Raw genomic sequence first — 16262 nt, forward strand, 5'->3', positions numbered from 1 at the left:
TTGTAGACAGGAAGCTTAATAAAAATCCAGAATGAAACCCAGCTACTGATTAGAGTGACATGCTACTCTAATCGAATTAGTGACATGTGACTAAGAGTAGGCAGGAAAGCCTGCAGGAAAGACATGCTTAATTAAATGACATTTTACTGAATTAAAGGGCTCAGTGGACCAGAGCGACACAGTAAAGAGGCGACCTGCTTTTAATTTGCACTTCAGCAGAGACAGATATCAAAACCATCAAAGACAGTGATTCTGATTAGAACGCACAACACAAACCACGTTGGTGTGTGTTGGAGAATGCTGGTGCTTAAGAGAGATGGACGAGGTTAGTGTTTGATGGCGAATGTTGTTTTGCAATGGATAATGTTAGAACCTGGTGTCAGGTAGTTTGTAATAAGATGATGAACAATGGAGAAAGATCAGGCTACATTTCAATATTTAATACTAATAGTGTTATATAGACTTTACACTTCACATACTATTACACACACCGTGATACTTAAGAACATAATATGAATGTAGAATACCAAATCAAAAGTAGAAAATGTGCAATGACGTAGCTGCATGACATATATATATATATATATATATAAAGATTGTTGAAAGACTAATAGCGCATGTAAATGGGTAATTATGATGGTTATCATCATTTATTTTCACAACAAAGTTGCTTCTGTTCCTGACTAAGTGTGTCTCTAGTTATACAGCAGCATTACATCCCTTTTTTACTATTTATCATGTGCTAGTAAATACAAGTATTAAGCAGAAAAGCACTTAGCACCATAATACAGATCTCAGGCACTTATGTGAATAATACCCTTAAACAGCATTCTACAGTTTTTCGCCCTATCCCTCACCTGCTCTTCATCTCCGATAGCAGCAATGTATCCCAGAATGCTCTGTATCTCTTCCTGACTCGAGCCTTTGCTGATGTAATACTTGAGAAGGCCACAAAGGGATGCTCTGATGGTCCGAACATCATCCTCGCTCATATCGCCCTCGCGATTCCCACTGTTCAAAGAGAAATGGCAGGATAGGGAAAAAGATGTGCAGAAGTGAGGAGAAAAGAAAAATATTCTAAATATTTATTAAACAGCTTAAGATCCTGCTGCACGTGTCTGAGTTTCAATAGTCATTAACACACCTTCATCTACTTCCTCTACCACCTACACCACACAAATATAGCTGAAATGATCTGCTCAGGGATTTACATAATTAATATATCAGTTTATTATTAGAGTTAGATTATGTGAAGCACTTACATGAATGAGCTGTTAATATAGAAATAACAACACATTAGAACAAGTGCATTAATATAAACCTGTGATTGAATTACAGTTAAAACTACTGTCAGAGCTTCTGTCCTAGAAAATTACATGAATGAAATGCCATTCACAACTGAGAGAGGAAGCAGACAAGGGTGTATTAGAACCAGTAACGAAACACAGGGTTGGAGTATTACAGTGACTAACATTAATGCTATGCGTGTGAGGAGTGAGGCATTATGGGAAATCTATTCTCACCTATAGTAAAGGCGGACCGTGTCGAGCAGGAACTGCACTCCATATTTTTTCCTGAACTGCTTCCTGCTGTCTTTGACGACGGTGGACATGTACTGGATGTGACCTTTAGCACAACAAACAAACACCCTTAACACAGAAGAAATTAACACACCCACCCACATGCACATACACCCATACACACACCCCACACAGACTGACCGATGCGCAGGGGAAAGTCTCCTTGGTTCCAGATGTTGAAGTTGAACAGCAGGTGTGTGTGCAGCTGCTGCAGGAGGTGAGGATTCTCGTATGTCACCTGCTCGATCAACAGCTGTACAGCGACCAAGACACTCACATCCACAAGAAAAGCAGGCAGCTACTCATACACACAGGTACGCATGCACACACACACGCACAGAAAAGATTACAATATTGGTATTTTAATTCATATTACAAGTAAGATCATTCATCTTAAATAAATACTGTAAATGAAAACAGACATTCTAACAACACTAATTTAAATCAAGAGACAGACAGACAGACAGACAGACAGTGTGTGGTGTGTACCTTCTGCAGCAGGGCAGCGAGGATGGCCACACCATGTGTGTGCAGCAGCATCTCCTGGTTTATTGTGTGTCTGTGCAGGAAGTGCTTCAACACCAACAGGAAGGTCGCAGCAAGATTCTTCTCCAAACGAGCCTCTGAAACACACACACACACACACACACACACACACACACAGCAACAATGATTAAAATGTTAACGAGATCCAAGACCAGAGCTCGCTCACACACACTCACACACTCACACACACACACACACACACACACACACACACACACACACACAGATACCTGAGGCTCTACTGGAAGGCAGTATGACCCAGTCTCCATCAGTGGGTGTGGTAGACTCAGGGGTCATGCCCTCTGACCCTGAGGAGCTAGTGTGCTGTTCAGGAGTCAACAAGGTCAACTGCTCCAGAATGGGGAAAAGCACAGGAAGTCCTCCAATACAGTTAATGATGTCCTACACACACACACACAAGCATGAAATCAGTGAAACACAATGCAGAAAGACACGTGTGTGTGTGTGTGTGTGTGTGTGTGTGTGTGTGTGTGTGCGTGTTGCCTCTCCCACCTTGACGTCCCAGTTCACCACTTTATTTCCTGTCAGTCGTCCGTGTAGGAGATTAGGGGACAGGTCCACACAGATTGGGTTCCTACAGGCCTAAAAGGAGCCAGGGGACACATTTCAGCACTGCATGTCCCAAATCATACTGTATTCACTGTGTAGTGCACTACACTACAAACTCAAACTCTACCTATAGTGCAATATGTTAATGTGCAAACACACCCCAGAAAGGACAGAATACCCAGAATGCAGTGCAAGTGAGGTGTGTGGTTTGGGACATGTCCAAAATGAGTTGATGATGATGATGGTTATGATGGAACATGTCCTTTTGGTTTGGAACATGTCCACAGTGGACTGATAACAGTGAGGTGTTTCACAATGGTGTGCATGTAGCCTATACTAAATACGGTGTGTGGTTTGGGACACGCCCACAGTGAACAGTGTTTCTACGGCTAAATCTACTACTGTACATCACTTGTTCTGTTCTCTATAGAAGTGTGCTACATCCACTCACCTTTGGTGAATAGTGTAGGAGGAGTTTGGTGCTGAGGTCACCAAGCTCCGCCTCCTGACTTTTAAAGGGAGAAATGCAGTTTGGCCCTGAAACAAGGAGTTGAAGAGTTTACTCTCAAACTGTAAATGTGGACATGACGTGTTCTACATGTCTACCTGTCTGTCTGTATTTCAGTCTAGCTGCCTGTCCATCTGTCTCCCTATCTGTTTCCCTGTTACATAGATTGTATCTATCTGTCTATTTTTAGTATATATCTATCTGTCTGTCTGTCTATTTGACTGTATACCTGCCTAACTGTCTGTCTGTCAGTCTGGACACCTGTCTGTCTGCATGACTGTCTATCTGTCTGGATACCTCTCTGTCTGTGTGACTGTCTGTCTGTCTGGACACTTCTCTGTCTGTATAACTGCTTCTCTGTCTGTCTCAACACCTGTCTGCTGTCAGTCTGGACACCAGTCTACATGTGTAACTGTCTTTTCCAACTGGCAGTCTGGATACTTTTCTGTCTGTCCATTTGACTGTCACCCTGGACACCTGTCTGTCTGTCTGTCTGTCTGTCTGTCTGTCTGTCTGTCTGGACACCTGTCTGTATACATGTCTATTTGTCTGTATATCTGTCTATTTATTACTCTGTCCATCTCTCTATTTCTCTATACACATCTCTAATAGTCTGTCTGTTAGTCTGTGTATTTGTCTCTCTCTCTCTGTCTGTCTCTCTGTACAGCTGTATAACATACCTGTGTTGTACAGAGCTCTGATGGTGTTGGTGTTCAGAGCCTCACTAAACACCATCACAGTGCTCAGGTGTCCCTGCAGTGATGTGGGTCGTCCCCACTCACTGTCCTGCGTCCCCGGGGAGATCAGAGCCAGCCTGGACAATCCCCCCCAGACAGATGTGCGGGACTGAGGGGGGTCGGCGATCTGAGACGGGGGAGGGGTGGTGGTGCGCTGACCTGCCGAACCGATACAGCATGACGTGAACACCTGGGAAGAGAAACAGAAAAGAACGTGTGTCATTGCGTGTTTCCGTCAGTTCATCAGATCATTTTTACATGTCAATCTACCTGTCTAACTGTCCACCTGTCTTTGCAATAATTTGCCTGTTTATCTATGTATCCGTCCATCTATTCGTCTGGACACCTGTCTGCTTGTCAGTCTGGACACCTGTTTGTCTGGACATCATCTATCTGTGTGTCTATTTATCTATACAACTGTCAATTTACCTATATGCCTATCTGTCTTATGTCTTATCTGTTTATCTGTCTGTTAGTCTGGAAACCTGTCTATCTGTTTAATTGTCTAGACAGCTGTATATGATTTGTCTGTCTGTCTGGACACCTATAGATCTGTGTATTTCATTGTCTAGACAACTGTCTAAGACCTATCCATCTGTACAACTGTCTGTCCGTCCCCCCTCTGTCTACCTCTCAGTCTGTACACCTGTCTGTCTGCGTCTGTCAGTCTGGATGCCTGTCTATATATCAGTGTGTTTTTCTGTCTAGACAACTTTCTATTATTTGTCTGGCAGTCTGGACACCTGTCTGTCTATCATGTGTTTCCATCACTTCCTGTCACATATTCAGAATGTTCTGAAAAAAGCGACAAGATGGCATCATCATCTCTACCCGCATCTATTTGTTTCTCAATTCCTGCTGTAACAAAAAAGTTGTTGCATTAAGAATAAATTTATTCTCGCAGACGAACATGTTTTTGCATGCTACGCGTTTTTTTTTTCAATCTATAACATTCTCACAAAGAACCAGATAAAGAAAATAAGATGGAACAATGGAACATTCCCCAACTCATATTTATCTGATAGATTTGTTAATGATGCTAATGCCCTATTATGGTAGTGCGTGAAGAGTGTGTGTGTGTGTAGTACAGAGAAACTGTACTTCATAAGCACCTCGGCCATGTTGGGGTACTTCAGCGGTGCTGACAACTTCTGCTGCCCATCCACGTAGATGTAGACGAGACTCTGTCCAAACGGTCTCTTACCAGGAACATGCACAACACCAATATAATGCTGAAAGACAAAAAGAGAAACATTTTTTGTTTTCTATAATCCTCACATATACTGATACTGATGTCTGGAAACTGTGCAATACATCTGCTGCTTCACACACTGTATTTTATCACTTTATCATTGGGGTTATTATTATCATGATATTAGAACAGGTGCACCTTTCATAAACACTCACATTTTATTCTATTTATTACTTATCACTTATTGTTTCATTATATTTCTGTTGTATTTGCAACAATTTGCACTGTGCTATTTGGAACAATACACAAGAACCTGTCTGACTGTCTGCCTGTTTGTCTCGCTATTCTTCTACCTGAGTATATGTCCAATTCATCTGTCCATTTGACCTTCTGTCTGACAGTTCATCTGTCTTTACATCTGTCTGTCTATCCATTGCTCTGACTTTTTGTCTCTTTGTATGTCTATCTGACTAACGAACTGCCTGTCCATTACTGTTTCTTTATCTGACAGTCTGTCTATTCATTGTGCTGTCTATCCATTTACCTGTCTGACAATCTGTCCATCTACACGACTATATGACCACCCATCTGTCTAATGTCCGTCTGATTAAATGCCCATCCCTGCTCTCTCAGAGTGAATACTGAGTGATGCAAGAGGGAATCCTGGGTTATGTGAGAGGGAATGCTGGGATATATAGTTTTTGATGTATAGTGATGTCACTGACCCACAGTGAGTCACAGAAGCAGTAATCAGGCAGCGTGACAGTGACGTATTCCTTTTTACTGCACACCGCCACCACCAGAGAGCCAGAGGAGCTTATGAAGGCCTCGAACCCTGTACCTCCTGGTGTGAAGAAACTACACACACACACACACACACACACACACACACACACACAGAAAACGCATGGTTTGTTTGAAGGGAAATAAAGCATATACACTAATTATTGTATTCCAACCAAGACAATATTATGATGCACCCTGGTTGGCCCCTCCCCTTATACCCCTAACTCTCTTCTACCTGTATAACTGCTTCCTCTTCTCGCCCTTGCCGGCTGGTTCCAATTGGTCCTGATCCAACGACAGCCAGGCCAAGAAGCTGAAGGCGGAGCCTAGCCACCTGGAAATGGTCGGTACAGCAATACCTGCCATGGGCGGGGTCAGGTCGAAGTAGTGTGTTGCGCTGTGAAGCGTGTGTTTCCGGAGCATAGCGAGTAGTGAGCGCAGCACCGGCTCAGTGTAAGGATGAGGGCGGTTCTCAGGGTTCCGCAGGAGGCCCAGAAGCCGCTGGAGCTCGGCACCGCTCAGAGACTCTGCCCCCAGAGCACCCAGAAGGGCCAGAAGGCTCTCTGCACATACACGCGGCAGACGAGTATCTCTCTCGAGCGTGGAGAGAACACACTCTGGCATGCGCGCGTTGACGCAGGCGGCCCGTGTGCGCCGGTTTAAGGCGCAAATCCTCCGTAGTCGATCAGCCACGAAGATCTGAAGCTCGGCCGAGTCGAGTTCCGGCAGCCAGCGGATCAGGAGGAGGAGTGGCTCCACGTTACTGATCCCCAAAAAACCCACAGAGGAATGATCACCCTCCACCGCCTACAGAGGCAGACACAAATACACAGATTAAAGCCTCACATGTGGACGACATGGACTGCACCACTGCTGTAATCCATGGTACTTGGAAAATGGTGCAATGGAACAGACACCGTGGAATTCCACTTCAAAAAACAACATGCTGAGATGAATAAATGTGGTAGGGGTGTGTCTCACCATGTTCATGAGCTCCTTCAGCAGGTTCCTGGACGGCTGTCCCAGAGAGACGAGCACCTCATACAAGTGGGTGTAGCCAATCCTCTCCTTAAATACTTCCTGAATGGGCGGAGCTTATGAGTAATCAGTGCTACAACTTGGCAACATGACTTATATGTGTGTCGATAAGACTGACCTTGGCGGCTGGCGATTTGTGCATCACCGTGGTGAGGGTTTTGATCGTTGCCACGGCGAGAGAGTCCAGCCTGCCTTCAAACACCTGATGGGGGAAACACACGTCAATTAACTGACATGACCAACAGCGCTTCAGCACGTTCTATTACTGCCTTTGCTTAGATGGTTTATAATTTATAATTTAATTAAGAATGAGGAACTATAATTATCAAAATTAAAATTATGATCCATCTTTTGGACACGTGATAAAGGCAGCAGTAGAAAGTGTGGGTTTCTCATTAGGAGGACAGTCCCACTTATTCTTACATGTCCTTAATTATTTAAAGGTTTAGTACAATATTCTTATAAATGTATGCACGTTACATGTGCATGAATAATGGACTTACCTTTCTGTTATTTAAAAAGAACTAATGCATTACATGCATGTTACGTAATTACCATAGTAACTACTTGAATAACATGACATGAATATGAATAACATTGTACTAAACCCTTAGATAATTCATTAGGTTATGGGAGCCGATTGTGTTTAGTGTTTTGGGGAGAATTTGTAGAGTATCAGTGACTGATTATTACTCATGTTTTAAGTTTGTTCCCTCAACCATAAAGTCCCAGTGTCCTGCTCCAACAGCGAACTCCTCAATAAACATACAATGCAGTTTAGGTGTGTTTCCATCCACTCATTTCTCAAATCTGAGGCTGCACTTCTGGATCTTCTACTACAGCAGTGCTCTTAGTCCAATTCCCGGACTTTTCACTTCTCTAACACAATTTAGGCTAGCTTTTTTTTTAGCTAATTAAAGGTTTAATCAGGAGAGAAAACACAGACATGTGCAAGACAAGCGTACACCAGGACCCAGATTGAGAAACACTGTCTTTCAGAAGTGTGAAAGACACGCTGAAATGGCTGAGCTGCTTTATTGGAAGATTTAGAACAGCCAACCATTAGAAGGTGCTCTTTTACCTTTTAGTCATCAACTCATTACTGTGAGCTTTGCCTTTTATGAAGTTTTGTGGTTGTCACTAAATGTAAACTAGCTGTGCCGTGAACATGCTTGGTAATTTACAGCTGATTGATTTTCATCAATGTATGTATGAAAGTATGAAGAAATTCAGCGTTACCAAAACATTTGCAAATATGGTGGGAATTTTTCATTCGGTTTGGTGAAAACTTTTACACACAACTTTACTAAAAGATAAATGAGGTTTATTGTCTCAGTGTTTAAAAACAGCCGTGGAACAAAAACTCAACAATCAGTTTCCATCTCGCTTTATTCAGGAAACACCTCTTGTGCAACAAATAGGTGGATGGAAGACACACATCTGTGTAGTGAACAAAACCCACACATACACAGCCAAAATGGCTGGTGGTTTTAAGAGCAGGGAACTGGACAATGAAGCATTTTTCTTTATATGAACATGCAGAAGAAGCACACACGCACACACACACACCACATTCACCCATGCATAGACATTCCCAACATTCATCTCTGTCCAGCCCAGTGCATCTTCATTAGCCCTGAAGGGTCACATGATCAGCTGTTAGACAAAGCAGGAAGTGTTTTGGCGCTGGCTGGACAGGGACAGACATACAGCTTGGAGTGAAAGCCACACACAATGCAGTCTGAAGTTCCAGAAGACATGTGATGAGCTTGGTGTAAAGAGGAAATAAAAGCTAAAGAAGCAGGATGGACTACAATCATCATAGGCATTATGAATGACCAAGCAACAGGCCACTCCATTAGAGGCCACCATGTTCAATTCAGTGTAACTTCAGCTGGGTGTTGAATGGCAAGACTTTAGTTTCCGTTTTTAATTGAGGTGGGTGTGGCTTTAGGGCTTGTATGTTTGTTTTTGGGGCCTCGTTAGTTGGAGGTGAGGTCTTTGGATCTTGTGTTCAGTTTAAATCAATGTTTGAGGGGTTTTGGATGTCATCCATTCAAGTTAGGGATACTTGGGGTGCTTTAGCCTTCGTAGGTTCAGTTCACACAAGTGTTTGGGGTATACCATGGCCAGTTCAGGTGTGGGTTTTAAGCCTTGGATGTTTAGTTCAGGTGAATGTCAGGTTCATTTAAGGTTGGTGTTGCATAGCCTTTGAATGTGATGAGGAATGCAAGTGGGTGTGGCCTCGTCCTGGAGTGGCCCAGTCGGGGGAGTGGAAGGTGCAAGGTGACAGGTGGGCGGTACCTGGCTTTCAATCTCTCCTGTCAGTAATCTGTTGGTTAAATCTTTCTGTTCTTTGTCTGCTGCGGCGAACCTAATGTTTACCAGCTGCAGCCCGCACGCACAGTTAGACAGGAGGAGAGGAGACAAGTACAAAGGGTTAAACTTTATAAAAGGTCAAGAGGTCAGAGGTTACAGCATGAAGTGCCTTAAGGAGAGAAAAACATGCACGTTGAGTAAGCAGACTATAGTTTAAGAGAGCGTGCATGTGACATAGAGGCTCTACAAAGAGAGAAGTGAGACTATAACACAAACACACTAAACCTACAAAGACAGATTAATATGATTATACTAATTAACTTACCACTCACATACAGAACAATACAGCATGGGTTCAAAAAACCAAGTGTACTACCAAAAGTTTATACATCACTAACACACACAAGCAGTGAACTAGAGTAAGAGGATTTGCCTCTTACACAGCTAAACTCTCAGTTTTCTGATACTAGATGGTTGAATAATAAAGACCAGCTGAGTGAAAAGGTGTATTATTTGGTGGTGCTCTCGGAGTGTGTAACCCGAGTGTACAATAAACAATAATATACCTGTTTCATAGTCATACAGTAAACTCAACAGTGCACAGGCTACAGACACTTACAGGGCTTCAACATTGTAAGACTTCTGAGTTCTGAAATTTCAGTTCTGGGTTTTCTGCATTCTGAGTCATTGTTTTAAGTAATTATGTATACACTGGGATTGTTGAGTTCTGAGGTCTTCAAAAATTCTGAGTTCTGAATAAAGTTAAAAATTCTGCATTGTCAGGACTGGGCTCTAAATTCTGAATTACATTTTGAGTTTTATAGGTTTTTCATTCTGAATAAGTTCTGAATCCTTAAAAAGAAATTACCGAATTCTGACTTTCAGGAATGGATTCTAAATTCCATGGTTTAGGCGAGGAATATGTTCTACATTTTGAGTTCTAGCTTCTTACTGTAGGATTTCTGAATTTCTTCTTCTGAATGCTGAATCATGGGGTTCTAACTAAGCTCTGGGATCTGAATTTTAAATAAGTTTAGAATTCTGGGTTCTTAATTAGAATTCTGAGTTTGGCTTTGGTTTTGAATATGTGAATATATTTTATCTCTGAATTTTAAACACTATCTCCATTCTGAGCTCTGAATAAATTCAGTTTAGAGTTCCGGGTTCTCAATTAAGCATTAAGTTCCGAATTTCAGGTTATGGGGTTCTGAATTTGGGGTTCTCCGAGTTCTGGGTTCCGTATGAGGTTTGAGTTGTGTCTTTTGGTTCTTACCTTGCTGTTCTGTAAGAGGCGAGTCAGGTGCTCAAAACAGTTGCTGTTGAGGAAGATGGCCTGAAGCACGGGCCGGTCAGAACACTCAAACATGTCCTGTATTGTTTCTGGTAGGTAGATAGATAGATAGATAGATAGATAGAGACAAAGAAAGAACAGATGATGAAGGCATTAGGATGAAGGTGAGCAATAATAAACTGGAGATAGCCGGCACACTTTCCCCACTCCACTCACCGAGCATGTTCACCTGCAGTGCCACCAACCGGCTCTCCCAATGGTGGGAACGGGGCGGGGCCAGGTGACCTTTGACCCCAGCCGTGTTGGGGTCGTAGTTGAGCAGTTTGAAGTAGCTGTCAAGCACAGTGCTGATCTCCACCTGTCTCTGATCAGAGCTGCTGGCCAGCAGGCTGTGCACCACCTCCCTCAGACAGCACAGAGTGAGCACTGCCTTCTGATCTGGGGCGGCTCCGTCCCAATCCTCTCCATCCTCACCTTCCCCTATGCAATCTCCAGCACTCAATACACCCAATAACACCTCCATGGTGGCAGGGGAGATGGCCAGGAGAGCATTACGCTGTGGGGGAAAAAGTGGTAGAGAAAACTAAAAGATCCATATAGCTCTGCTACGTTACGGGCCAATGCTGTCTTAGGTATTTATGAATTTATTTAAGTCACATAGGAGCGGGAAAAAAAAATGCCCCGCCCACCCTATTCTCTGATACGAATACTTCCTTATTGCTCAACCACATGTTCACACCAGCAGTGGCAGCCAGAAGTTGTAAAGTTGAAATGAGCCGTGAGGATTCGGAGCAGCAGCAGGCAAAGCAACCGTTTGTTATGTGAAGTGAGCGGGACAAGCGTAACGACCCAGATTTAGTGAAGTGAAGCAACCAATGATAAGGATATATTTCTTCTCCACAGATTTTACGCATAAGCATTTCCCTCCAGAGTTTATATTTTTATTGGAAAGTATTCCTATTTTTAGTGATAGCAACCAATGATAAGGATATATTTCTTCTCCACAGATTTTACGCATAAGCATTTCCCTCCAGAGTTTATATTTTTATTGGAAAGTATTCCTATTTTTAGTGATTATGTATACCTACTACAGCTAGCTAGCTGTATGGATATCACACAAGCCTTGCAAGCCAACATAGAGTGGTCTGAGCAACACGAAGGGCAGCGAAAAATCACTGCCAATTTAAAAACGTAATACTGATTATTATTGTTGATGATACCAAAGTGCAAAAGTAAACATCCCCACCTGTCCACCTGCAACTATGGATCCAAACAGGTGGAGGAGACAACACTTCAGACTGTCCTTCAAGTGCTCACTCTCCTGAAAACACTCTGAAAACACACACACACACACACACACACACACACACACACGGGTAATCAGTTACTGGGGCATCGTGTTATCTATGCAAAGAAAAACCTGCTGTTAGATGTGCCCTCTGGAGCTGCACTTGTTCACTCAATGGCCTCTCTGTGTGTCTCAGCTGATAGACAGAAGGGCAGGACAATTTTACACACACACACGCACGCGCACACACACACACACACACACACACACACACACACACACACACACACACACACAGAGACTGCTTTGTGCAAGGGCTGAAATGTTATCAGCAGCTCAGTGCAGCTCGCAAATATGGTACACAAAGAACAGATTCATCCAGAGAGAGAGAGAGAGAGAGAGAGAGAGAGAGAGAGAGAGAGAGAGAGAGACAGAAAAAAGTGAGAGACAACAAAAGTGAGAGACAAAGAGAGACAGACAACTGTTCTGTTATCAAACACTTGTCTAGTACAATGTGTTTTGATTGGCTGAGAGCAGTACAGCGTGTTCCGATTGGCTGAGAGCAGTACAGCGTGTTCCGATTGGCTGAGAGCAGTACAGTGTGTTCTGATTGGCTGAGAGCAGTACAGTGTGTTCTGATTGGTTGAGAGCAGTACAGTGTGTTCTGATGGACTAGGAACAATCAGACTTTTGGAGAAGATTCATAAGAGGGTCAAAAAACTTGTTTGATGGTGTTTAATGAGGTGTTAATGGTGTTTTGTTCGTGTTGATGGAGTTTCAGGGTGTGTGGTGGCATTTGAGGGTGTTTCATAGTGTGCAGTGGGGTCTGATGGAGTGTGGTGGTGTATGATGGCGTATGATGGTGTGAGGTGGCGTATGATGGTGTATGATGGTGTGAGGTAGCGTGCGGTGGCGTATGATGGTGTGAGGTGGCGTGTGGTGCTATTTGATGGTGTTTGATGGTGTGAGGTGGCATTTGATAGTGTTGCATGGTGTGAGATGGTGCTTTATGCAGAACGGTGAAATGTGTTACTCACGGTAGAAAAAAGGAACAAACTCGACGGTTAGAGGAGCTGCTTTAAATTTCTGTCTGCTCTTCTCCACGGTGCTGATCTGCTGCCTAAACACACACACAGACAGAGTATTATATGAAAATCAATAACTTACTGTTCCACTATTATTATTCAAATAACCATTAAATAAGTCAGTATGATAACATCATCAGTGTGACACTCCTGTTTATTTAAACCAAACAAGGCTAGCAGGACCGCCGAGCAGACATGAGACACACGTCTTTCCCTTCACCACATCACGTCACAGGCGGCATTTTTTGGAATAGAAGTGGGGAAAAAAAATTAAAACCACATCAGTTGTTTTGGCTCCAAACATGTCAGGTGTGGTTGATCAGCTTAATCTGTGTGTGTGTGTGTGTGTGTGTGTGTGTGTCTCGGATTACAGAGCTGTTGGGGCAATTAGAGAAATAACAAAACACAGGTGTGCTGGATTAGCGTGAAGCACTATAGTGTACACTGTAATACAGAGAACACCTGTGCCGCAGGATGGTCGGTAAACATGTGGGTTTATGTGTTTGTGGAAAAATATAAAAGCCCGTGATAACTACTATAACAGCCCAGAGCAGTGAGGGCTCATGGGATATGTGAGTCAACATTGTGGCCTTTCAACATGAAGTGAGGAAACACTTGTAACTTACCCTGGATTTGAGAAATGCATATTAAAACAAAGCTAGTTTTCATTTTACTGTATTCTAGCTGTACACACAGATTATAAACAAGGCGGTACAGTATGACATCACTAACCAAAACGTATGCCTAAACACCTGATTGGCGAGTTTTACCTGTGTGTGTGTGTGTGTGTTTATTTTTCTAGTTCACATTTTTCACACTGGTTTATTTCATTTATATTTACTGAAAGTCATTTACGTAGTGTGATGTAGTCTGATGGAGAGTATTGGTGCATGATGGACTTTAATGGAGAATGCTGGTGTCTGATGAAGGTTAATGAAAAATTCTGGTGTTTTATGGAGTTTAATGAAGAATGCTGGTGTTTTACGGAGTTTAAAGGAGAATGCTGGTATCTGATGGAGGTGAATGGAGAATGCTGGTGTCTGATGGAGGTGAATGGAGAATGCTGGTGTCTGATGGAGGTGAATGGAGAATGCTGGTGTCTGATGGAGTTTAACGAAGAATTCTGGTGTTTTATGGAGGTTAATGAAGAATTCTGGTGTTTTATGGAGTTTAAAGGAGAATGCTGCTGTTTTACAGAGTTTAAAGGAGAATGCTGGTGTCTGATGGAGGTGAATGGAGAATGCTGGTGTTTGATGGAGTTTAAAGGAGAATGCTGGTGTTTTACGGAGTTTAAAGGAGAATGCTGGTGTCTGATGGAGGTGAATGGAGAATGCTGGTGTTTGATGGAGTTTAAAGGAGAATGCTGGAGTCTGATGGAGGTGAATGGAGAATGCTGGTGTTTTATGGAGTCTGATGAAGAACGTATGTGTACCCGTGTATGCGGTGTCTCCAGTTGTGGTATGAGAATGCTGGTGTCTGACGGCGGTGAATGGAGAATGCTGGTGTCTGATGGAGTTTAACGAAGAATTCTGGTGTTTTATGGAGTTTAAAGGAGAATGCTGGTGTCTGATGGAGGTGAATGGAGAATGCTGGTGTCTGATGGAGTTTAACGAAGAATTCTGGTGTTTTATGGAGGTTAACGAAGAATTCTGGTGTTTTACAGAGTTTAAAGGAGAATGCTGGTGTCTGATGGAGGTGAATGGAGAATGCTGGTGTCTGATGGAGTTTAACGAAGAATTCTGGTGTTTTATGGAGGTTAACGAAGAATTCTGGTGTTTTACAGAGTTTAAAGGAGAATGCTGGTGTCTGATGGAGGTGAATGGAGAATGCTGGTGTTTTATGGAGTCTGATGAAGAACGTATGTATACCCGTGTATGCGGTGTCTCCAGTTGTGGTATGGATCATACAGACTCTCACAGAAAGCCAGTGCATGTCGCACAAATTCCTCAGCCTGTGTCTGATCCACCAGCTCCTTCTCTTTAGTCTTACTCTTCAGCTATAAAGAAACAGACAGAGTCATACGGTAACAACACACCTTCTCATGGATAGGCTTTACTTGGAAAGACAGACAGAGAGAAAGAGAGAGAGAAACCTGCTGGATGTAGAGCGTCGTCATGGTGATGATTTGATTGATGTAGGAGCAGGTACCGATTTCCTCCACATTAGACAGGTTCCTGTCAGAGACATCAGACATATCACACACACGTGCGCACACACACACACAGACACGGACACACTCACCCACCATTTCAGTGGAGAGATTTGTGTTATGCTTTAGAGCATTGTGTCAGGTCAGGTGTGTGTGTGTGATGCAGACTGACAGGCCATTAGTTCCAGCAGTCAGACTCGTTTTCATGCCATGATCATAATTCACACACAGACGCAGCTGGAGTGGAGCGTGAGTGTTTGTGGAGAAGACTGTGTGTGTATATGTGTCTGTGTGTGTGTATTATGGTGAGGTAACGGAACATTTCTGGCTTTCTAAATATTCAAGGAAATGACGTGTGCGTGTGTGTGTGCGCGTGCGTATCTGCACTGCTATATTCATGAGAACTAAATGTACATTACTGTTGTATGTAATTCTGTAAATAATTTAGAGGTTAAAAAAAATACATACCTTGCTGCATGCATAAATACAAGAGCTGAACATCCATTGAATAAAAATATTAAATATACATTTAAAAGTAAAAGTAGCTTAACCATTATTTTGCGGTCAGTTAGTGTAAAAAAAAAAAAAAAAAAAATATATATATATATATATATATATATATATATATATATATATATATATATATATATATATATATATATATATATATTATATACACACACACACACACACTCACACAGTATATGCACGTGTGTGTGAATGTTTTTTTTTTTATTTGGACCAAATGTCCCAAAAAATGGTTCGACCTTCTGACATTCAGTCAGTGTATTTGATGATGGTTAGTGTTCGTCACATGATCATGTAGCTTCAGTTAAACACTGCAAGTCTATAAGACTATATTCTAAGTGTGTGTGTGTGTGTGTGTGTGTGTGTGTAAGAGCACAATGTGCTCACATCAGGTGTGCGAAAGGCGGAAAGCACCTGCAACTCCAGCAACATTAATTATTAATACAGAGCAAAAGTAGTACTCTCTGATTTTAGATCATCTTCACTTAGCACTGAGGCATGCTGGGAAATAATCCACTATCCGCATTAAAGTGTATTAATAAACTAATATGTTTTATTACATTTTTATGAAATTACATGATATTACGTCTTCACTTGCATCCAGGTATCAAATATCGCTAAATAAACGTCTAACAGAAAATATCA

The 16262-nt window shown here is 42.4% G+C and overlaps 1 protein-coding gene across 3 annotated transcripts in view; it reads right to left on the reverse strand.

Moving 5' to 3' along the window:
* The window catches only part of nbeal1 (neurobeachin-like 1), a 63367-nt gene that overhangs the window by 26096 nt on the left and 21009 nt on the right, over positions 1-16262 (reverse strand). For 2 of the 3 annotated variants that reach the window (XM_053227042.1, XM_034311460.2), the window contains 20 exons: positions 15033-15114; positions 14809-14936; positions 12893-12975; positions 11814-11899; positions 10784-11123; positions 10550-10656; positions 9262-9345; positions 7076-7159; positions 6901-6999; positions 6155-6726; positions 5859-5991; positions 5054-5173; positions 3885-4131; positions 3148-3233; positions 2640-2729; positions 2357-2528; positions 2070-2203; positions 1722-1878; positions 1524-1626; positions 858-1011 (listed from right to left, as the gene is read on the reverse strand). In XM_053227042.1, the coding sequence (XP_053083017.1) occupies positions 858-1011; positions 1524-1626; positions 1722-1878; positions 2070-2203; positions 2357-2528; positions 2640-2729; positions 3148-3233; positions 3885-4131; positions 5054-5173; positions 5859-5991; positions 6155-6726; positions 6901-6999; positions 7076-7159; positions 9262-9345; positions 10550-10656; positions 10784-11123; positions 11814-11899; positions 12893-12975; positions 14809-14936; positions 15033-15114 (3061 nt within the window). The remainder of the gene's footprint in view (positions 1-857; positions 1012-1523; positions 1627-1721; positions 1879-2069; positions 2204-2356; positions 2529-2639; positions 2730-3147; positions 3234-3884; positions 4132-5053; positions 5174-5858; positions 5992-6154; positions 6727-6900; positions 7000-7075; positions 7160-9261; positions 9346-10549; positions 10657-10783; positions 11124-11813; positions 11900-12892; positions 12976-14808; positions 14937-15032; positions 15115-16262) is intronic. The other variant, XM_053227052.1, reaches the window with a different exon arrangement.

This window comes from Pangasianodon hypophthalmus, chromosome 2, assembly GCF_027358585.1.
Source record: "Pangasianodon hypophthalmus isolate fPanHyp1 chromosome 2, fPanHyp1.pri, whole genome shotgun sequence".
In the NCBI taxonomy this organism is placed as follows: domain Eukaryota; kingdom Metazoa; phylum Chordata; class Actinopteri; order Siluriformes; family Pangasiidae; genus Pangasianodon; species Pangasianodon hypophthalmus.